The following is a 24,799-nucleotide window of genomic DNA, read 5'->3' as shown; positions in this document are numbered from 1 at the left end:
GGACAATCAGCAGATAAATCCTTCACAAGCACATTTATCCTTAGCATGAGCTCAATTTCTGGTCACATCTGGAGGAAAAATGGATGCCACACAGCACCCAGCCATTCACCAGCAGCTACCAGCCCCTGCTGACATTTCCAGGGAAATGGCCCAGGAGGAAATCACACAAACCTGGGAAGCCATCGTCATCGATGTCACCAAGGGTGGCCATGCTCTCTCCAAAGTGTGCGTTGTAGGCACTGTCACCATCCAGGACAAGCTGCTCTTCCAGCACACCCTAGTAAGTAGCAAATAAAACGGTCAAGGAAACAGGTCAAGTCCTGGATGAGGTGAGCCCTCCCCATGGGAGCTGCCAATGCACTGCAGGAAGCACCTGGGGCAGGGCTGCAGTCTGACTCCTGCCCTCACTGCACATGATCACCTCAGCACCAAAAATATAATTTATTTATTATTATTGCCTTATTACTTATTTGGGGTTTTTAACCATCTTCTGGTTTTAAGTTTTAAGGGGGTGGAGGGAAAGGAGCATATGAGTGATATAACTAAAATGCTAAATTAACTAAACAATTACTCAATGATGTAACTAAATGCAGTCACAGGGCTTGGTGAGTTCTCAAAGGTTTCCAGATGCCTAAAATATAACAGCCCAGAGCTTGCTCTACTGGCAGATTACATCTGAGGAGTGAAATCCTCAGTCCAGGCTTATTCAGCTAAACCCCAGCAAGTTAAGGAGAATTTTCCCCTAAGCAAAGAACATTTGGGCAATTGGATTTGAAAACTTTTAAAGTACTGGACAGAAAGATTAAAGCAAAGTCCCCAAAAAGCCTTCTGAAATTAAGAATAAGGAAAGGGACTTAATGCAATAAAGAGACAGAGGAAAAGTTCAGAATAAAGTAGCTTTGTACTCCTTTGCCATGAGGAGCCTTATATGGGTCTGGTATTTCTTGCCCACCCACTTTCTAGGCAGATACATAAGCTTTAGTTTCGTACATTCTTCCCTCAAGGGGAAAGGAACATTTCCACAAGAAAACAAAATTTAGTTACGCAATGCAACTCTGTACCCACCTCAAGGGTTGGGTTTTTTTTTGGTTTTGCTTCCTTTGTGAATGAGAGTAAACTGCCCTCTGGAACATGTAATAGAATCCTTTTATTGGCTGTGGGGAGTTGCTGACTTTAAAAAAATCCCACATAATGAAATTGAAACACAACAGAGAGGGCAGGCCTGAATGTACGACTCATTTCTTTGCAGTCATCACAGGAAAGGGCAAAACATAAGTGTGTTAAATCTCACATCACTGTGCGTGCTTGTATGATAACACGGTCTTCTCTCATCTGCTGCAATGACCTCTTAAGCAATGGTGCTTGCAGAATGAAACAGAGTTTAAAACGCCCAGACTCCAAGATAAAACCCACAATCCTGCAAGCGATTGCTCCTGCAAGTAATTCTTGCTGCAGGAGTATAAGAAACTCCTACTAGTTTCGTGACTGTTTTATAAAAGATAAAAATTAACTCATGCACCCTCTCGCTGTGAACAGGACATATTGGCTGTTATCTCTGGTCACTCTGGAGGGTGCAGCAGCAACACTGCAATATAAGAAGTGGGATAGCCTGTGGATCAGACTGAAAAAGTAAAGCTCATTTAAGGAAGAGTAAATAAAGTTACACCAAAGGCGACTCTGAAGTCACCCGAATGCTGCCCATAGGACCTGAGCTGAATGTTAAGCCTAGCATAAATAAACTCCATACATTAAAGTTCACAAAATACTGATGAAGCAAATCAATTTCATTTTAGTCCACAACACCTGCTCCTTTGAGACAGCAGGTTTTGAACCTGAATATTAAATATTTAATAACATATAAAAATACATTGCTTTGCTATAACTACAACAGAAGAATGATCTTGTTTTGCTGATGCAAGAAACTTCAGACTTTTCCAAGACTGTTGTTGGGTCATGTGAAATCCAACAGTGCCAGCTGATAAGAATTTCCCCTGAAGTGTGAAGGGGAGTGAAATCCAACAGTGCCAGCTGATAAGAATTTCCCCTGAAGTGTATATATAGGGCATAATATAAAGATAACATGAATTCAAGCTCTGGTTTCTCTTCACAAGGTCTCTTAAATCCCCAGGCATTTGTGTTCTAATTTGTAGGTTCTAGTGACCACCCAAAACATAAAGGAAACTCAGTCAAAGCTGCTGACTCGTACTTGGGTTTGGCACCAAATTCATGTCAAGCCACAAATACCACCAAATTTCAACATAAAACCAGAAACTTTCCCAGACCTCCTTGAAAGATTCACAGCTCTGTGATGAATGTGGGCTGGTGCCTGGGAAATTGTGATACCAGATGAGCTTTCCGTGACTTCATGCTCTGCTAGAGACATCCAGAGCCCCACTATTTGAGAAACTGAGTTTCACCATGCAGTGCTGGAAGGACATTAGCATTATCCGGCCCAGACCCACGCCCTCATCCCTTACCAAGTCATCTCCTGTGCATACTCACGTTTCCTCTGTTGATATAGACTGTGACTTGACCCTCATCTCTGATCTCAGAAAACATAGGTGCTCCGACCAGCAGGTCTGACAACCCGTCAGAGTTCAGATCAACTGCACATAAGGAGGAGCCAAAGTAAGAGCCCATCTGTAACCAAGCCGAGTCACAACAAAGCATTCAGTATCTGCCCACACACAGGAGGAAGTAATTTAGGCGTAAGTGGTTTTTTTGTTTTTAATTTCAAATAATGACTTGCTGCTTTATCACTCACAAGCACTCCTACAGAGAAAAGCTTAGGGGTTAATTCTGGCAGGAATCAAACACTTTACTGTAACGGTGCATCGGCTTGGATGTTTTACCAACAGAATAAAATTTGTGCCCTGGGACATGCTTGAGACATTTAAAGAGCTTTCTTAGACTAGGTTTCACTTGTCAAATGCTTAAAGCCAAGAAAGGGTGAAGTAAGTTTCCCAAACCAAGACCTGGCCATGTCAGACTCCCTAAAGAGACTTGAAGTTGGATTCCACAGATTTTTCTGGGGATACCTTAAAGAAATAAAGAAAAGAAATAAGAAAAATAGGCATGGAGTAAGGTATCCATTAAAAGAGGCATCTAAAATTACCTCTTGATTGTGGACTATCTTCCCCTGCTCTATTTGTATCAGTCACCTTCAAATAGCAGTACTGGCTGTGGGTTTTGACCAGTCTTTCCTCTCGTGTACAGGCAGGTAAGTTGACACAGACAGAAGACTTTCAATAAAGCTTTTCAGTTGATACACAAAAAACCTAAGTCACTTTCAATCCCTCATTGTTACTGCTTGACGAAACTTAATTGCTTAAATTTAAGCAATAAAATAATTTCATTGCATCATTTTTGGTAGGGGTTAACATTAAATGCTAACGATCTCCAAACCAGCACCCACATTATGAATTTCAAAACACATTTAAACACAAGGAGGAAACCAAAAGCAAGAATGATATTCCACCCTTATTTCACCCACTTCTGCTAAGGTTTCATGAGGCATACTCCTTGAGACTTACTACAAACCATAGTCTCAATATTAAAAGCAACTTCCAATGGAAAAATATATAGGAAAAAGATACCACTTCATATTAAAATTGAGAGCTGTTTACCTAGTAGGAAAAATTGAAGTTACAGAAATAGTTATTTAGGTTAAAAAGAATTAATTGTATTTCTTGCGTGCTTTTACATTCTTCATTGTAGATCTCTGACCCACAGGCTTCCACGCCTGATAAGTTTACATGCATGAGCCAGAGCTACTGGGCATGCCTGGAGATGGGCAGCAGCAACTCTATTCGATGCAGTCTGTAAGATTTAAAAGCTGTTAAATATATAGAGAGGGGTGAGGTAAGGATAAAGTTTCAGTTTGTAATTCCGATTTTTGTGTTTGTGTGGGTTTAAGGTCAGAACCTCAAGCATCATTCGATTCCAGTTATTTAGTAGCTCAAGTTCCCTTGTGGAATTTTTATTTGTTTATTTTATTTTAATCCACTAAGGTTTTAAAACAAATTTCTCATGGGTAAAGAGCAAAAGTTATTAAAAGCATTTCACTCTGTATTCAGGCAGTTTTCAGGGAAAGGCTATTATTTACTTAACTGCAACATGGTAAGTCTGCAGCGTGGGTGAGTTCACAGTGCAGCAAGACCCTGAAGTTTGTGTGCTCAACATTTGTAACAAGGCACTGCATTTTCCTTTTTCTTGCCTGCTTTTGATTTCCTAGTTCAGCCTCCAGCAATAAAACAGGGAAGGAAGGAACTGGCCTGCTTTTAACATCTGTCTAACAAGAATGTCAGAGCAATGAACTTTCACACCGCTGGGAGGGACGCAGCATTTTGTGAGAGCTCATTTCCAGGCAGCGCTCATTGCTTCGCGCGCCTGGTTACATTTCAATCACAAAACAAAGTAAGGGTGATTTAGGACAGCCTTCTCTCTAAAATGCAATTCTTATGTGGATCTAAGAGAATTTATAGAAGACAAATGCTAATGGGGGAGGAGGAGATGACAGCCTAGAAGTACTTAAAGGATGTAAATACTTGATTAGTTAAGTCACATATAAGAATAACACAATTAAACTGGAAAAGGAAAGTTTTTGGCTGAGACCTGGAAAATTCCTGATAGCTCTGTTTATTAGGCTAAGAAATAGTTCTCCAGGAGCACATCCTTAGGGACACTTAAAAGTCAACAGGGAAAGAAATGAACAGGAAGAAATCAAATACAGGCGATGGCCTAGATGAACGGGGAGGTCTTTTCCTTTCAAGATGTCTGCAATTCTGCTAGTGCAGAGAAAGATAAATTTTGGAGGGGCCCTAAAATACAAGTCAAACCATCCACCTACACACCATGCGGTTTACCCCTATTCCAGACACACTTCTAAACACTGCAACTGTGTTTTGTTGGGAAAGAGTAACAAACCATGCTAACACTCCCAACTTGATGATAACACTCAAACACTTCAGATCCTTCTCAGGGTGTCAGGTCTTCCTAGAGCCAGAAGCCACTAGTAACCTTTTTCTTCTGTTATTTCCTCTCCTTAAAGGAGAACACAGGCAATCCTCAGATAACGGGTATCGTTTCCTCACTGTGTTATTCCCAAATAAGACATCTTTTTTGTTGTTACCTACAGTTAGACATACTGTCCACTTCACTTCCCTGCAACACATCTCTAGCAAGCCCCCAGTGAAGAATACAAGCTGTTCCCCACTCAAACCCAACATCACACAGTGGGAACTGGATCTCACTAGCATTCACTAAATTTCACGAAAGGGCACTTGAGGGGGGCTGTTCAGCTCTAAGACACCAATTCTAAGAGCAAAATGCAGTGCTGATTCATGCTGGTAAGTGGGAAACTGTCATCTCCTGAGGCAGTGAAGCTGCTCCTCCACAAAACAGCATAACTCTAATATCCCCCCTGTTACAGTATGACATAGAAAAACAGACTGGGGCTTGGTGTATTAAACTAAGCTCCAAGCAACCCACATCTCCCAGTAACACCTACTAAGAGGAAATCTCTGCATCTAGGCTCACCTGGCACCCCATGTCCCTCATCTTAGAAAGCGCTGCTACAGCTGCGTAACGCTAAAGAGAAGCACTACTACCATTTTCAGCAAGACCTTTAATTTCAGTCACATGGGCATTGAGTAGACATTGCAGTCATGACTGCTACAAGAGAAAGGGCATACAGTTGATCTTGGTTTAGCTCTTCTGGAAGGATAAGGAAAAACAGAATTTGCTTCGCAAGTCACGAAGCAATGGAATGAAAATGGTGCTCTGAGAGCACCCTGCCATTATTCCCCTCTTCTCTACCCCTTAAAATAAAACACAACTACATAAAAGCTCACCTTTTTTCCTGAAGCCTGAAAAATCTTTATTAGAGAGCCTGATCGTCTGTCTGTTCTGAAAATATAAACCTGAAAAGTGAGAAAAAAAAAAAGTTGATCAATAATAACTAAGAAGCACACAATGCTACAGCATTGATGGTTTCTAAATAATATCTAAATCACAATCATGGCCATGGCTATTGCCAAGACAAAACATACAGTTCCCCCTTTTCCCAATGAATCACAGGTCTCTCATGGGAAATGCTTGAGCAGTACTTTGTCGCCTACTTAACATGTGCTCATGCACACCGAGTAAGTATTAGCTTTTAGCACCTAGCAAAGGAACTTTCCAACTCTCCAACAAGTAGCATCTGGAAGGGTGTAAAAGGCTGAGAAGGCATGACCCTCCTGGCTCTCTCCCCCTTATACAGCCTTGCCTTCTCAACAGCACGTGCCCGCGTGTGCTGCGCTGCACTGCAAACATAAGGATGCTTTAGCAAATGTCAGAGTAGAAAACTCAATCAGACCACCTAAGGCATTTGTGCCATTTCTGTCTGAAACAATCTGTAAATCAGAAAACTATTAACACATAGTCTGCTCATTGCTCATTTCCACAGGAGAAACCGCTTTATCAAGAACTCTCAGGGCTAATAGTATTGATGCAAGTTCAGTAACAGATCTTGTACCAAAATTCAAGACACATGGCTTGCAGAAAGAAAATCTCTTCAACAGAAAGGCTGGCTCAGTCAGCATTTGAGACTCTTCCAGTGTTTGTCAGGCTCCCTTCTAGCAGGTGCTCACGCAGTTTTCAGGACAGAGGATCCCTTACTTCCAAGGCCACACGGCAGAGCCAAGCACTTGACATAGTTGAACATGTGGCAAGCTACTAATAGGTGGTGAGACAAAGTTCAAAGCTGTTTTCAGCTGAGAACACAACACAGATTTACTGTGGACAATTGCTGTAGATATAAAGGACTCCCTAGGTTTTGCAGTGGCATGTTTACCATCGAGAGTACATTGCCAGGTGCCTCAACTCCAAACCCAGCCTTAACTAATGACACTCTTGGTGACTTTGGAGAAATGACTCAGTCTCATTAAGTATGTTGGCTTTACCTTCAGTGAAAAGGGTGCGACAATGCTAATTGCTTTCTATCAGGGAAGTGGAAAGGATTAGCTTATTAGAGAGTGTGGAAAGCACAATAAGACTGCCCAGCATAATGTCCTGTACTCAACATCTCATACTGCCCTTGGCCGTGTATTCCTGCTACCCCCATCACATGCCAAGGGAGAATAACGAGAGCTTTTGCAACTAGAGCAGTAGTATTTAAACTACAGAGCCAGCTGCTTTCTCATGGACCTCATGTTAGCAGCTGGTATTTTCTCTCCTCATTGTACAGAAGTTGAATCTCTTCCACAAAGAAAACAGGTTAAAAGGAAGGCGCATTGGTGTGCTACTACTATACCCCCTATGTGCTAGCCACACCAGGTCAGGTATATGTACCAAGTTCATCCTCTACTTCTATTCTGTTTTCCCCACTTGTGCTGCTGTCCCCTGAGATATGGTTACTACGAAAAATAACATTCCTAAACCAAGAGATAGTGTTCTGGTAGTGGAGACTTCTCACTCCTTATTTTTATGACTCAGCTGCAGCTCACGTCCCTGTAGAGAAAAGCTAGAGGGAGGAAGATGAAAGGGGGCTGCAGGACAGCAGGACATTTTTTGGTCCCAAAAAGATTGGATTTAGAAGAAAAAGGGACAAAAGCAGATCCTTTACATCCTTTCCCTCTGTCTCTCCACTCCCACTTCTCCATCTCTGGTTCAAAAGTGTATAAGGGTCACAGCACTCCCCTCCAACCAGCTCCCCTGACAGCAGCCGAGTACTCAACACAGAACACCACGCACATGGAACTCACCACCCATTTCCACCTAGCCATTCACTTGCTTACATCTTTGGAACATTGAACATATGTATGCCTACAGGAAAATACATTTTTTTGTTTTTCTTCTCAAGAGACTATCACCAAGATTTCTAAGTACAGCTGGCAGAAACCCATACTCTAATCCACTAAACATCAACGCATTGTGAAGTTTTAAGAGGGACATCAAATCACCTAGTAAATGGCTTTTCATGCTATCACAGATGCTACCCTGAAGTAAATAGTCAAATGTATGAAGAAGATAAGCAGAAGACAAACTCTCTTTTTCAAGTGTTTTCATTTCCAGACAAGGTTTAAGCAGTATCTGTGTGTTACAAATCCTAAACAAAAGCAGTGTGAAATAAATGTTGCCTGTGTCTCGTTAAAATAACTATTGTAAGGATTGGACAGGAGAGAGAGGAAAGACAGGGGTGAGAGATGTGAGGCACCAAGAGATGCCTCAGAAAATTTGATGACAGGTCAAGAAAATTTGATGACTTCATCAAACTACCTCACCTCTCCCCTGTTCAGTGGTCCGAAACTACTCTGTGGGCAAAAATCTCTTGGCTTCTCAGACATATGGGAACAACATCAGTATTATCATTTTTGCCTGTTGCATCCAACCACATTATTGTTTGACAAAAAACCACACCTTTCCGATGCCTCCGTCCTGGGGAGCTCCTCCTACGACATCCGTGGTAGTTGGCTGAGAGAAATGACCTGCTGTCACCGCGTATCCTGAGCGGGGGATGGGGTGGGAGAGGAGAGAGGAAATAAATAAATAAATGATCATGAAAGGGAAGGGCCTGAGAGACAGGTCAGCCAGCTGGATCACGCTCATTGGGTTTAACTGCTCCTCCTGGGCTGCACATTCAACAGCCACTCTGCTCAAGGCGCGCCAACCTTCCGCACAACATCTCACAGCAGTGGGAAGTGCACCCTCCAGTCCAGCTGGGAGAAGAAAGGTGCGTGTGGAGTTGGCGAGGGACACAAAGTGGGTACGGGGAGCAGCTCAGTAACCACCAGAAGGGATGCGATCAAACAGCAACAGGCCAGCAGAAACAGAGGAGACCACCTTGTCACAGAGAAAAGTTATCACATCAGAGAGTGACGGTCCTATATTGACCAGACAGAAGGGTCCTCCTTTGGCTAAAATCACTGCCCAGGAAGGCTTGGAAAATAATGTGCCTTTTCCGTCGGTGGAAGGGAGTGCAGAGGACAGTAGGGAAAGAGGTCAGCAAAGTTAATGGCTTAAAAAGATTTTTGTTTAGGCAAGAAGAAAAATGGGAGGATAAATCAAAGAAAGAAGGAGTGTATTTGATAGAAGGAGATCAAAGATTCAGTCTTAGTTGATATAATAAAATGATATATAATAAGTAAAGAAGAGTCAAGTGCTTTCTTTCTAATACTGTCTTGTATTTGCCTTGGTCTTCTGCTGTAAATTATAAGGCTTTTGTCTACAACTATAATTCAGTTATAATTCAACTAACACTATAATTCAGGTCTATCAGCAGCAAAACCTATTTATGTGCTTAAATATTCATATATACACTCCTCATTTAGCTAATGCCAAGCAGCATCTTCCAAGTGGTATTGTTTTAAAGACTAAAGGTTAATGGGGATAAGAGATGTCAATGCGAGTCTTTAGTCACTACTGACTGTTTGAAATGCCTTCTAAGTCTCAACAGTCTTAGGCCCTGGGAATTAGGGGGAAGCCTTTAAATCAAGTTTATTTGGGACATTAGCTGGTTTTAGAGTAAGTAAAACCAACTGAGTTAAAGATGTACTCAAACCGATAGCAAATCCTTTCACAACCTCCTTGTGTTGCCAATGTCTCGCTTGAACGGTGCTATTTTTGTTGAAATAAATTTGTATCTGCAATATACATTCTATAATTAACCGTCATGCCCATTTTAAAGACGGGGTAAGCAAGCATGCAGCCTAACCAATGACAAATAATTTGTCCATCACAAGGCAAAAGCAGGAATGTAGGAGGCCCACTACCATCCAACCTGCTTTTCAGTTAAAATGCATTTCATATATTAGTAAAAAAAATTGTAGCAAATTTTTTTTAAAACAAGCAAAAAAAAAAATGGAATATTCTGGCTGTTTCTTTGCTTATGTTTCTTTCCAGGTAGGTAACACTTTAATTCAGATGTTTTTCCTTTCATATTTCTCATAAAAATACACCACCAAAAAAACCCCAGTATCAACTTTATAGCATCAAAGCCTTGAAATATGTTATTGGACTAATCCATTCTTACGGTAAACACCAGAGAGCCACTTACCAAGGTAGGTGTACCGCCTAGCTATCACAGCATCATCGTTCAGCTTGTAATATGTGTTGTCGGTGAGATTCAGTACTTTGACAGTTCCTGTCCAATAATAAGATCCTGGTGCCCCCATGATGACCAGCTCCTATAAAGGAAAAACAGAAGGATGTGGGGGAAAGGATGGGGAAAAAAAATAAATAACAATTGAAACTGGACAAAGATTCACGCTTTACACAGTACTGGAAAAAGGAGAGGTTATTAACTTAAAACTCCAATTATCAGCCCATCTATAACAATCTCCTTTCTGTGTGCATGTAGAGGATATCCTTCTTCCCAAACATGGAGGTCACTGCATACACCCTGCAGACACATGGCCCACTTCTACTCAGCTGTTCTGCTGCTTCAATAAAAGACCTTCCTCAATCTAACTAACCACCAAACTTACCCCTGCTAACACAGTCCTCCCAAAAATCTCTCTCCACCTGCTGTCTTTCCTAAACATCTTCCAGAAGACCTGATGACCTCCACCAAGTGACACAAGTGCCCCAGCCCACCCAGACCCACTACTCAGCAACAGTCTCAATGCTGGCTGACACGCTATACCAACCAATCATGACAGATACAGCACAAAGGATTTTGATTTTACAAATATGAAGCTAAATAGCTGTTCTGCACTCAAAAAGAAGCAGGGTGTGCATTGTGTCACGGCTGAAACATTTTGCCTTGCTCTGTCCTCAGATACAATCTGCTCTTCAAGAGACAGCCTGGCTGTAGTTCATTACAGACACGCAGCACAATTCAGGATTTTAAAAGACTACAAATCAGGCAAAATTTGATTCAGCATCCAAACGTAGATGATCATGGATAATCCTTTTTAACAAAAATCAAAGGTACATTCACATGCAAGAGAGATTGCAAAAAGTTTGCCCCAAAGCATCTAACATTCTTATGGGGAAACCTTACTCCTGGATGTGGTTTTAAATACCTCCAGCAAGGGACCAAAGTAAGCCTGGGAAGTATTAAGCCTAGGTAGGTTCTCCATGCCTGGAGAAGACACGAGGACAGCTGCTTTGCCTCACATCTCCATTCAGTGCAAAGCCATGGGCAAACTCCATCCTTATGGGAAAACACTCCCACGCCCAGGACCCCTTCGGGTGATGAGTTCCAGTAAGGGGGAGACATGTAACAACGGATTTTTCCTAATAAGACTACAGGGTCAGGACTACAAACCCAACCAAAGAGCAGGATGTGCTTGGCAACAGCTTTTTTCCTTGGGAGGGGCCATGCCCTTGAGGTCAAAGGATCTTTTACTGGCAGGAATGACTACCAGCAGCAGTGCTGAATATACAGTAGGGGTTTGCCTGTTTGACCCAAAAAGCCATTTATCTGCATTTCCTGCTCAGTGAGCTGCCATCAGGCTGAAGCAATGAAAGTTCAAAGATATCTTTTGAACTAGGGTAGCAAAGGAGGATATAAAGCATGAGAACAGAAACAGGCTGGAGAGGGCAGGCAATCAGGAAACAGCTGCTGCTGGCTGTCTGAACACCCAGTTATCAGACAGTGCCACTGGGACAACATCACCTGCCAACCCAGTTTACTCGGAAATCACCTTCTGCGATTTCAGAGAGGACACCTTTATTCTGCTTATATAAGCCTGGACAATAAATTCTGCAGACCAGTGCATACATAGTTAGGAGTGAGTATATACCTAAAGTGACAGTAACAGCATACGACATCGAAATAGCCTCTTTTTTTTTCCTTAAAAAACAACAACAAAACAATAGAACCACAAAACCAAACCAACCAACCAAACAAAAAACCCCAAAAAACCCAACAAAAAACTCAAACCAACCACCCCCACTCCCCCCCAAAAAAGCAAGAAACCAGCCCTGAAACATTACAAAAAAACATCAACATATACATAAAGAAACAAATTAATCCATGACATAACTAAAGCATGGCTGATAAACTTTCTGTCCAGGAAAGAATATGGTCTGGTAGTTAGAACACAGCTCTGGAGTATATATTTTACCATGCTATTTTTCCTCTGTCTCTTTGAAATAAAGAACTGAAGCAGAAGTAAAAAAAAGTGTGTTTATCTTATGTATGTGTATATGCATGTGCATTTATATATTTACATAGACGCATATATCCATGTGTACGCATACATAAACAAAGCCATTCAGGGAGGAAAGCTTTACATCATCACTTAAAGAGTTAATGTTAGACACAAAGATATCTCTATGCAAGTTTTGGGATGTAGACAATAAAAACATTCCCTAAGGATGTTTCTCAGAGTCAATTCATTCATTCCTGTCCACAGTCCTTGCACATACACCTACATAGAAACCACTGGGCAGGCGTTGTGCAAGATGCAGATGCCCAGGAGGGCAGACAAGGCTGTTTGCTGGCAGGCCAGGAGCACACTCAGTGCCCAGCCTGCTGTCCAACCTGTGCTCGGGGCTCTTCTCCTGGGTCCTGGGGCAGGAGAGCTGCTCACCAACCCCATCCCCTCCTTGTGTGCACCCCTGCTCACCTCAGTGAAGAAGCCTGCGATCCCTGCCTGGCATGAGCCATGTTCCTCCCCGTACTTCTTCTTGTACTCTGCATGGGAGAAGGGAAGAAAACAAACTGTGGTCATCCCTGGCATGGCACATGCTCTCCACTCGAGCCGTCAGCATCCCTGCACACACAGCCTGGAGAGACACAAGCATGCAGGCCTCCTGGATTTTATCACTGGATCTGCCACCAATGTGCACATCCTCACCCGCATACCACACACGCACCACTCCCCCTTTATATATTACAGTCTTTTCCTAACATCATAAACATGCTCAGATTTTAAGGAATTTGCTGAGATCATAATAGTTGCACAGGGACATGTTTAATTGGACAGACCATGCAGAGCAGTGACTTGATCCACAAATTACAGCTCAGATGCCTAACGTCCTTGGCCAAGGTAGGGTCCTGCCAAAACAGATGTGTGTCCCAGCAGATCAGAGGGGCCAGAGGCACACTTGGGTTTCCTAGTGGAAATGCATGATGACAATTCCACTGAGAAGTAAAGCCCATATTTGATAGTGGCTATTCAGAAACTCTTCACATATAGTAGCTCACAAAGCCAAATGCTCCTTGCCTGGGAAAAATATATTTGTTTATTGATAGTAACATTTTTTTATTCAGAGAGCCGAGGAGATGAGGTTTCTCCCTCTGGCTTTTCCTGAAAAATAATGCTGCACATGTCCTAAAGGCCCCGCTTTTGCCACGGCTGGATTCCCACCCTTGCATAGGATAAAATGCCACAAGTTCCATGCCCGTCCCATTCAGATGCTTTCACTTCCAGCCAAGGTCTTCCCTTTACAGGATGTACTGAAGTGTGAACAGACCTTGCTTTTTCCCAATTTTGCACCTAACCTACTGTAATTCAAAACCAAACCCTGGAGGTCTGGAAGTGCCCTTCTGCTGTACCTGCTCAATGTGGCAGGAGGCTTTTACAATGCTAAAGCTCAAGGCATTAGAGACTGGATTCTTAAATCCCACTTTATAAGATTTATTTTTTTGATGGAGGGCTAGAGGGGCTCAGGCTGGTGCTCAGGCAACCCAAGCAAGCACCATGCCCTGCCTGAAAAGCCACTCCAGGGGCCACACAGCCATGCCTTGCCTGCCAGCCCGGCCCCCCATCCACCACAAGACACATCGCCCACCGTCCCTTTAGGCACAAGGGGCTGTGGTCCCTGCTAGATCTCACTCATGACTCAGGTCAGGGCATGGCCTCTTAATAGTGAAATGAGCCCCTCAGCTGGGACACAAGGAGAGAGGATTTCTTATGCGTATATTTCTTTTGAGAGCACTCCTCAATGGCTCTCTGCATCTGGTCCAAAACCAACCGCTGCAAGTGGGCCCCCACTGACAATTTGATGGATTTAAAATGCTGTATTTCCCTATAAAATTGTATTATGCTTGGCTCATGGTTTCTTTAAGTGTCTCCTTCAAAAAACAGATGGCTCAATTTGCTTTAAAATATAAGAGGAAAATTGCCATAGGATATTTAACTCACGCAGTGAAAGATTTAGGTCAGGTGAATAATGACATAACTGCAGGGGATGCCTCAGGACAGGAGGCAAATAAAACTCTTATTTTGGATTTCCAAAATTATCTTGGTCTTCTTTTATAATCAGGCTTTCTGGAACTTTTGTCACAATTCAGCAGCAGGTCACAAAGCCTCAGACGTAATGGCGGCTTCCCAGGTAGACTTAGGTGAGGCCTGAAGGCCCTCCAGGCTGTCACCCCACACCACCCCCGCCACCCGAGGGCCTCCATCCACACACACCTGTGGGTGCAAGCCATCCAGCTCCATCGAGCTCTCCCCTGAACATGGCTGCAAAGAAAATCCAAGGGCATGCAAAAGCGTAGGAGGCTAACAGAGCCATCAGTAGCAGCTTTAGGAATAGAACAAGGCGTGGTAGAGGGATTCCATAGCTTCATCCAGCTGTGTTTAGCAAACATGCAAAATTACTTTGGTTCTTAGGATTAACGGGGGATTTTCTTCTGATAAAACAACACATGCACAAACACTGCACATTGACTGTCTCCAATAAAGTCAAAAAGCTTGCTGAATTCACAGCACTGTTTTATTATAAAATTAATAAAATAACTAAAAACAGTCCAGGGGCCCCCAACATAAGAAGGACATGGACCTGTTGGGGAGAGGCCAGAGGAGGCCACAAAGATGATCGGAGAGCTGGAGCACCTCTGCTATGAGGACAGGCTGAGAGAGTTGGGGTTGTTCAGCCTGGAGAAGGGAAGGCTCCAGGGAGACCTTGTAGCAGCCTTCCAGTACTTAAAAAAGGACCTACAGGAGAGATGGGGAGGGACTCTTGTATCAGGGAGAGTAGCAATAGGATGAGGGTTAATGGTTTTAAACTGAAAGAGGGTAGATTTAGATCAGAAATTATGAAGAAATTCTTTGCTGTGAGGGTGGTGAGAGCCTGGCCCAGGTTGCCCAGAGAAGCTGTGGTTGCCCCATCCCTGGAGGGGTTCAAGGCCAGGCTGGATGGGTCTGGTGGGAAGTATCCCTGCCCAGGACAAGGGGTATGACTAGATGATTTTTAAAGGTCCATTCCAAACCATTCTATGGTAATACAATTTTGTCTACTTAAAAAAAAATCCAAAACAAAACACCAACTTCAGATCAGCAATATAGATACCAGAAAAGGAATAGAAACACATATATTGTTTTCATTGTCAGGCGATGAAAAATCAATTATTCTTTAAATGAACCAAATTATTACTAACCTCAGTGCATAAGGAATGAGAGAGATGTTGTGTATGATTGTGTAAAACCAAGTTGGTACGTCCACTGAAGCACATATTTTCACAGACACTGTTCATGGCTTTCCGTGATGTTCAGTGTTTTTTTAAATCACCTACATTGGCAATACTGTCTGCTCGAACTAACGGCCCAGCATTGCAGCTAAATAGCTAGCTACATTGTGGTTGTAACAGTGGGTAGATGGAATTGCAGCATTTCAATTAAGTTAAGAGTCTGGATATAAACCATGCTTTTGTGAACAGAGAAGAGATCAAATAAATACCTGACAGTGCTTCTCAGGAAAAAAATAGAGCTTACAGAAGAAGAATAAATGGATTCATTGCAGTTACGTGTTGTGACATACAGCTACGATGCAAAGCAATGACTGTCCTTCCTCCCTACAGGTATCAAGACTCCATTTTATCATTATTGGGTCCGAGCACACCACACATACCAATTAACCTCTTTTCCTAACACCTCTGAGAGGGAAAACCGCTTTAGTGACATTTTGCAAGAGGAAATGGAAACATAAAGGCCCAGACACCTCAGATATTAAGGCCATTTGAGTGCTTAAACCTCCACTGGCACAGAGCAGAGATGAGCACTGTGTTTCGGGAGGATGCAGAAAGAGGCAGTGTTCCCCAGGGAGCCAGCAGCCCAGCCCAGAAGGACATGGAGCTCCAGCACAACCCTTTCAGCACAAAACCACCTCTCCTCATCAGCCCACCTAACTCCCACCTGCATGCAGCTCCCCATGTCCCTCCCCACATACCACCTGGGTCTCCTTCCACCCATGTGCCCATGGTCACAGCCCAGGGCAGCCCCCCATATCCTGGACATTCCAGCCCCAGAAACTTCTGCCTCCTCCCTAGAGCCGGTCTGCCTATCCCAAGCAGCGGATGAACCCAAAAGGCATGAAAGCCAAGATTGCTTCTACCTCACTTCCACTTTGGCACACAGCAGTGACACCTGTCACTCGTTCAGCACTGTCACCTGTCCATTCACACATCCACGCAGGGAAACAGCCAGCCAGCAGGAAACCATGCAGTCACTGTGTCAGCTCACAGCTTTTGCACACCTGAACAGCAACAGTTGCATGAGGTTTAGATATTGCTTATCGTGGATTCGGTAGTTTCTGCATAGATCCAGGAAATAACTGCTGTCATGAACAGATGCTTTGTTTTTATACTTCTTTATTGTTCCTTCTCATCTGCCCTCAGACTGCTGTATACCCAGTTACACAGACCACAAGCTACTAAACTAACTGCTCCGGCAACTGCTGATAGCAAAGCAGTAAGATGAGGCTAAGTCTGGAAGAGATGGCTGCCTCTGCAACTTTAAAGATGTGCCACAAATAAATACATAAAGCAAAAAAGACAAGAAGACAGTACTGGTTTGTAACCATGATGATCTCAGGTTATAAGAGAAGTAGGGCAGAGGAAGAAATAATTGGATAAAACTGTATAGAAATGGGTTAAGCTGTGATGATTCTGATGGCAAATGCTCCTCAACTTCTCTGAGCAAACCTCTCAAAGTCTCTAAGCAAACTTCAGTGCAATAACATACCATAAGCTTCACAGTGCAAGAAAATCCTGTATCTACTATCCTCACAGATGGAAGCAAAGTGGACAGTTACAGTAAACTATCATTTGCACTGTAAGCCTCTTTCTTCCTATCTGACAGTGTTTCACTGTCAGAAACAGTAGCAATCTTTCTGACCTAGCATTGTGGCATTGGGTTTGCACCACAAAGCAGGGATGTTTTGATGGCTCTCAGAAAACCAAATGTGGTCTGGACCCTGTGGGAAAATTTGCTTATCCCTTTGGAGGCGAGGCATGCTAGCATGTGCTGTTTCCCTTATTTACTAACCATCGGTAGCAAAGGGTCCATCAGTCTTCCCCACCTCCACCACCAGCCTCTACCACAGAGAACTAGGAAGCTATCCCAGCTCTCCCCATCAGCTGGGCTGCCTCTCACAGCAGATATCACCACCCTTCTTTGCAAACTGAGTGCATCAGGGCAGGGGGGGATGAAGAGGCAGCTTCCTTTTTTTTGGAAGGCCATTAAAACTATGGGAAAAATAAACAAGTGAAAGCACTGCCTGGAAGACTATGGCTCCGTACACCAGCTGTACCACAAAGAACATCCAGCTCACATAAACCAGAGTAGTGCCTACTCAGAAAGATTGCATTTAACCATTAGGCTTGCTGCTGTTCTCATTAGCTCCCACTCACTTCCAGACTACTGTTAGCCCTTTCAGGGAGCCAGACAAGAATAAGATGGATTGAGACTACTATGTTGTTGCACCACTACCACCCAGTCAGGAAATTCCCATTTCCTCCCTTGTCTTTAATTATTAAGCCTGCTTTATGTGCGGAGAAAACATCCAGTATGCATTAAGTACACCTGTCCCAATGTCAGACTCCATTTCTTGCACAAGACTTTTGTTATACAAGATAATAATAATTCATCTTGAGGTGCTCACACACACACACACACACACACATGGAGACTGACATGCATTCTACTGTCCCACACCCTTCGCCAGTTAGGCAAGAGCCAGCTCTGGTTGCGCACCATCCACCCATGCCAGCAGCAGGGCTTTATTACCTCAGCTGTGCTAACGATGGGGCTTAGGGAAATAAGAACACAACTGCCTGCACCCATTTACAGACAGCAAGTCCCAGAGAAGGCCAAGACGCTGGGATCCTGGCGCTCCCCAGCCATGGGGCTGGCAGCCTCCCAGCCACAGCCACGAGGCTCTTGGTGCAGCAGCGCTTCAGCTGCACCACACCTCGTGTTTATAACCCCTATCCAACTTGCTGCTTCTCCCCTTTGGGCGGTCCCTCAGTGTCAGTGGAGGAGAATCCCTTCTCCTATTTCCAGAAAGTGAAAGAAAAATGTTACAAGGATGACCGCAATCTTATTTCACAGCAAACTTCAAACAATGAATCCCTCTGCATGATGTAGCACAGCTATCTCTCTCTTTGATTATTAAAACCTAAAAGATCCAGAAGTAAACAAATGCAGCCGTCTCTCATGATACTTTGTGATTTCACATCTGATGAGGAGGGGTTAGAAAATCAGTCCCAAACCGCCAGTTTTCATCCATGAAGTGAAATCAAGCCAACACTGTGCTGCACCAGCCCTGCCAATTTTCCACTGGCTGCTCTGCATGTACTAGGCCCACACATTTCTATTTTCTAGCAATTCCTGGCAAATATCCTGTCAGATTAGCAGCAGTTTTACTCCAAAGACATGACGCACAGAAAAACACCAGCGGTTCGTTTCTTCCAGACACCACCTCCCCCCCACCGCTTCAGGCCGGCGGTCCTTCAGGCGGCGCAGGAGCGGTGACACGGGTGAGGGGGAGCCCCGGCAGCATCCCCACGGGTGTGCATTGGCCATAAAGTTAATAATCGGATGATTTGCAGTACATTACCTCAGTGTGAGGCCTTATTCTGATTTGGCTGACAGGAACAAGAGAAGAGAAAAAAAAAAAAAAAGACAAATACAGTAGGATGGTGCAACAGGAAGGCTTATGTAGTTTACTTGTATTTTGCTGTAAAGCAGCTGGCGTGTCTGGGTCAAGAGACTCAAAACCCCTCACATTTCAAATAACGACCAGTTTCAGGGCTGAGAAATGCTCAATGCAGGACTGTGTTCCATCTTCAGAAGGTGCATGGGTTTGCAGTGGCAGCTTCCTGAGCAAAGCCCAGAAGGAGGTGAGGAGTTACCTCAAGAGAAAGAGTGGGCATGGAGCGGACCACCCAGCTCTGTCACCAAGCTGGCTGCATGGGCCATGGAGCTGGGACACGGCTGCTCACCAGCAGCAGAGAAACTCACTGGGACATCCACTGCCTTATCCCTCTCCCACTTACTAATGTCAACAGCAAGCCTGCTGCTGGCTGCTGGCTGCTGGCTGACAGTCAACAGGCGCAGCCACCCACTGCTCAGAGCTGGAGCTCTCCAGTGCCCCCCAAATCCAGACCTCCAGAGGATCCAAACAGGGGCCAAGACACCTTATGGCACCCAGAACAGTTTCACATAAACAGCTACAGAAGTTCCCTGAAATGAAAGGTATTAAGCAGCTCTTTCCCTGTCCTGTCCCCAGTCCTCTGATAAATCAAAACACAAAAATGAAAATATTTCCTTAAGATGGGCAAATTGGTTTCCAGCTGCAAAGTAATTCAGGATTTTTACTCCATGCCACAGCAAAGCATGAAAGGCCACATGAGGGACAGAGTGCTGCTGCCTCAAAAACACAGTTCAGAAATATATTATTCCTTTACTAAAGTGCAATCATGCGCAGTAAGTTACAGGACCCATTCAGTCTATCAGCTACTCTCTTGATTTCATCTAAAACCCAACCTCTACCCCAGCTGTGCCGCAAGTCAGGCATATGTTACCAAAAAAAAAAAAAAAAAAAAAAAAAAAAGAAAAGTATCAGTAGTGAGGGTTACTGTGGATGGCTTTGGAAATAAAGAGAAAACAGGGAAAACACAGCAGCTGTAAAATGAGGGAGCAGCGATGGAGGTAAGCCCTGCGCCCGGCCCCTCACCCCTTACCTTCATAGCAGGGCAAGAGCTTCCTCCCGTTGGGCTGCAGGTTTGGGGGAATGATGTTGCAGAAGCCGTGGGGCAGGATGTACTCTGTCTCATAATAGATGTTTTTCCAGCGGTGCGCGCATGCCTAAACAGATAAAATCACGTGTTACTGACCCAGACAGAGTCACAGGAGAGCCCTCCAACCAAGACACAGCATGCATGAACAGGACGTCTCAGCATCGTCTTCCCCCCACTGCACCATAGTCCTCCCCTTACAACCTGCTCTTTCTGGATAAAGTATCTTCTTGCTGTTATCTTCCACAGGTCGTGACACTGCCTGACCTGGCAGCTCAGATCTCAGCCTTCATGTATCCACAACTAGGAAAACAGAGGATCTCGGAGCAATAAAGAACCCATGTTGGAGATTTCAAGATCCCTCACTCACTGTGTATGAATCCTCACGGCCAGTGAAACTTTTTTAAACTAAAGATGCACCGATAAAACCCACCTGAGCCAGAAATGGGAGGAAAATGGGAATAAAGACATTGAGAATTCACATTAGAAGGTTATCCCACCAGAGGACGCATGCATGAGTCAAAGCCTTGTCTCTCTGGGAACGATGGCTTTGTTTCTGGTGACAGAAGAGCTGGACCTTGCTTACTGGTAATGAATTTAAGTGAAAATGCTAGAGATTTTGTGGCAACATCAGTCAAGATGCAGATGAGCTGCAGAAATCAGGGTGCCTTTCCCTTTGTAGTGAGTAAGATCACCCTGCAAAACCAGAGCTAAACCAGTCTCACCAGGACACATTGCCCAGTGCAACTGCCACACACAAGCACACACATAAGCAACGCGGAGCCTGATTCACACCTTCGCAGAACCCATTTGCTCCAAAAATTAGCATCACGTTGCTGCCAGACAAACCACAAGTTGCCTGATGCTCAGGGGTTACTTGGAATTAAAGGAAAGGAAATGTGAAACAGCAAGGCCTTTAACTTGAACACATGCCGGGCCATATCTCCAGCTTGTTTAAGTCACTGAAGTTAATTGTAGACATGTCAATTTATATCATTTAAGGCTTAGTCCCATGCACACAGGGCAGCCTCTATGCTACAAATCATCTCCTCCACATAATTCCAAGTCTTCCTGGAAACTTTCCATCAGCCTCCTTCGTGATCCCCACGTTGGACCCTATCCTCCCCAGAGGAGACACTCTCTGTCTTCTTCCCTTTGTGCTACCCCACCTTTCTGCCTTAGCACCTTAAAGCTGCCCACGTGAGCATCTCAACATTATTAACAAGTACATTCATAAGACAGGCACAATTGTGTCACCTATCCAGTGAAGGACCTGGGAAGCATAACAACCACTGGGAAGCTCAAAATTCAATCCAGCAGTCAACACAGATCCCTTCCATACACTTAACCCCAGAAAGACATAAAAGGGTAATACTATTCTATTTTTTTTTTAACTGAAACAGAGCGAAAACAGTTGTGCAAAAGCCTGCTCTGATGTTAGCGGTGCTGCATTTGGAGTTTGATATTTATTGCTTTCCTAACTTCCAATACTCAAGAAGAAGCACGTATCTCCTGACGATAGCTATCGCTGGGGGGATAACAAGGGACTCCAGGGGCGTGGAAAGCTCTGCACTGCCCGGCACAGACTGCCACCCAGGATGCAAAGGATGCTTCTGATAGCACTCTGCTCGACAGCCAAATGCATGTGAGGCATTCTGCAAAGAGTAGCTTTGGGGCCTCCTTTATATGCTTTAAGGAAGCTCAGTTATTATTTTAATCCCCATACACCATTCACTCAAAATTTAACAGAAAAAAAACCAACAAAAACCAGACCATGAAACAGTCATTTTCAAAGTAACCAGGAAACAGTTTTTCTTCTGACAGATCTGTGCTGCCAGCTCAAAAACATACACATGCACAGCCCTTTTAAAGACAGTACTATAAAGACACATACCATTAAAGCGACAGTCAAGTCCATCTCCAGATATAAACTCAAACAGAAACAGACTGACAGTATTTTTTAAGATCATGGGAACATAAAGAAAGGATTGTAATATTGTAAATTCCTTGAGATTTTATATCTTGGAAACTGCAAGGGACTCACATATATTAACCTACTAATGTGTCCCAGAGGAGCACAAATGGCAGAGTTGGGGAGAGCAGCAGGAGGCTCAAGCGTGAGGTGCAGAAGCCAAGAAAGATATAAGAAGAACAGTACAAGGAGAAAAAAAAGGAGCTGCTGCATAATAAATATTTTTTAAATCAATTGGAGGCTGTGGGGTTGGTTTAGCAATCCTAGGAACACTTACCTGATCTGTTAGAGTTTGGGTTTTGTTTAGATTTTGATTGTTTGGGTTTTTTAAAAACAGGATCCCTTTTCTGTACTGTCAGCATACTGTGTATTCAGGCACACTACAGCTGACTACCTGAACCTGCAGGTAAACTGACATCATCTCTCTCCAAGAGATGAGCTCCACCTCAACTGTCTCAGCAGGGGCTTCCCCAGACCCCCAATGCCACGGCTGCAGAATTTGACATGTTCCCAATGGACAGGAGTTCAGCAGCTCCTGTTCTCCCCAAAACTCATTTCCCTGCAGCCAGGTGACTAGCACGTTTGTCTCCCTGCCACAGCAAGCAGGGAGCTGCTCCACTCCTGCTTTGGCTTCTCCTGTCTCCCCAAAAACATTGAGTTGGATTTGGGTCCCCGCGGCCCCTGCATTACTTGACGTTGCTGAGGCAAGGTGATGTGTTACCAAAGGTGGCTACAGCCTTTCTTCTTTGATGGCACATGTCTGAAGAGGTCTTGGGAACAGAGATGAGTCACCTGAATTTGATGCTACAGAGGGGTGTTTTCTGTGGGTTGGGTTTTTATTTCTGGGCTGCATAGGGAAGAGTGTGGCCAGGAGGTCAAGGGAAGTCATTCTCCCCCTCTACTCTGCACTGGTGAGGCCACAACTGGAATCCTGCGTCCAGTTCTGGGCTCCCCAGTTCAAGAGAGACAGGGAACTGCTGGAGAGAGTCCAGCGTAGGGCAACAAAGATGATTCAAGGACTGGAGCATCTCCCTGATGAGGAAAGGCTGAGAGACCTGGGACTCTTTAGTCTGGAGAAGAGAAGGCTGAGGGGAGACCTTATCAATGCTGACAAGTATCTCAAGGGAGGGTTGAAGGAGGAGGGAGCCAGACTCTTTTCAGTGGTTCCCAGTGAGAGGACGAGGGGCAACGGGCACAAGTTGGAACAGAAGAGGTTCCACTCAAATATGAGGAGAAACTTCTTCACGGTGAGGGTGACAGAGCCCTGGAAGAGGCTGCCCAGGGAGGTTGTGGAGTCCCCTTCTTTGGAGATTTTCAAGACCCGCCTGGATGCTCCTGAGTAACATGCTCTGACATGCTCTGGGTGGTCCTGCTTTAGCAGGGGAGTTGGACTACATGATCTCTATGGTCCCTTCCAACTCTAAAAATTCAGTGAAATTCAGTGAAATTTCCCTAAAATGACTGCAAGAAACTGCCGGCTTAGACACCCTTTTTAGATGTAAGCCATAGGTGTGCCCCTGTGCAACCAGGCTGCCTCCGGCACGCTCTGGCACTCAGCAGCTGCTGCCGGGGCACAGCCACCGGCTCTGCCACGAAGCAAAGGAGAAAGGATGCAAACCCTTGAAGCAAAATGAAAAGCTTCTAGGCAAAACACACAGAGGTCTGTAGTGATGGCAGACACTGCATTACTGCAATATAATGAATAGGCTATTTCAGAACTGCAGCCACTTTGCTCTTTTGCATACTGAACACCAGCCACACAGGAAAAGCAATACAAGAGGCTCAGGCTTCACTTTAGAGGCCGAATCTGCTGAGTCCTAAAGTCAGAGTCCAAACAAAGGACTTTTTGAATACACCACGGTCAGACCACTTCTGGTTTGCTCTTCCCTAGGAGGACTTTAGCTTTGCTGCAGGGATGGTTTGGGTTTTTCAACAGACACACACACAGTCACTAGATGTGCCACTAAGTCAACTAGTTAAAATGAAAAATGGCAACACTTCATTAAAAAAAAACAGAGTAACGACAGATGTGGCAGGTATTTAGGAAGAGCATGACTGAAGGATGTGGCTTATCTCCAAATCATAATGCATTGTCCATGGTTGTTCTCCCAATAAAAGGAGGACTTTTGCCGTTTCAGTTCTGAAAGAGCTGGCAATCTCAGCTGTATTATTGCAGTACTTAAATTAATGCAAATATTGACTGAGAGCACACCCAAGGACAGGAAGCCACTGAAATGCAAACTCAGAGTTATTTTAGCCAATCTTTCTTCTTCATCCGTTTAAACCCTTATTGTTTGATGCTTTTCTATTTAGAATGTTACACAAACATAAAACTCTGGTTCCATAACATCCTGGCATAATATAGGCTCAAACACTATCCACTTTACCAAACATCAGCTAAAGCCCCCCTCCAAACACCTCACCTTCCCCCCGAAGCTGGTACCCTTATCAGGCAATTGGGGAAAGCCAATAAGACAGAAATTTAAGCCACTAAGCAGTTTCAAAGCAAAAGCAACAACTTCTTTGAACAATCCACAGTCAAACCATGGGACTAATTCCTCTAACACAGGACGTCAAGAGCATGAATGGTTGTCATGGGTTTAAAAAGCATCTACCCATATTTATGCAAAAAAAACCACCAAAACCATCCATGGCTATTAACCACAAAGGTACCACTCTGACTTAAAGGAATTCGTGAAAGAGATGCAGTAAATAGAGCTGTAATGCCTGACAATACAGATTGCACATACTCATAACTACTGAGCATCGCTCACAGAATTAGGTAGTAAAAAAAAAAAAAAAAAGCAAAAAATCAGCAGATGTGGCTCCAAACACACATTCAGGCATGTCTTCTCAGGACACCAGTTTCTCAC

The 24,799-nt window shown here is 44.1% G+C and overlaps 1 protein-coding gene across 1 annotated transcript in view; it reads right to left on the bottom strand.

Moving 5' to 3' along the window:
• Nucleotides 1–24,799, bottom strand: part of ITGA9 (integrin alpha 9) — a 240,150-nt gene that overhangs the window by 199,256 nt on the left and 16,095 nt on the right. The window contains exons 5-11 of the mRNA XM_014949431.1: nt 19,901–20,024; nt 12,558–12,625; nt 10,037–10,166; nt 8,401–8,486; nt 5,853–5,921; nt 2,503–2,640; nt 172–277 (exon numbers count right to left, since the gene is read on the bottom strand). Coding sequence (XP_014804917.1) covers nt 172–277; nt 2,503–2,640; nt 5,853–5,921; nt 8,401–8,486; nt 10,037–10,166; nt 12,558–12,625; nt 19,901–20,024 — 721 coding nt within the window. The remainder of the gene's footprint in view (nt 1–171; nt 278–2,502; nt 2,641–5,852; nt 5,922–8,400; nt 8,487–10,036; nt 10,167–12,557; nt 12,626–19,900; nt 20,025–24,799) is intronic.

Source organism: Calidris pugnax, unplaced genomic scaffold, assembly GCF_001431845.1.
Source record: "Calidris pugnax isolate Ruff unplaced genomic scaffold, ASM143184v1 scaffold124, whole genome shotgun sequence".
Classification (NCBI taxonomy): Eukaryota; Metazoa; Chordata; class Aves; order Charadriiformes; family Scolopacidae; genus Calidris; species Calidris pugnax.
Note: the sequence above shows the minus strand (reverse complement) of the source record. Positions and strands in the feature narration are given on the sequence as shown.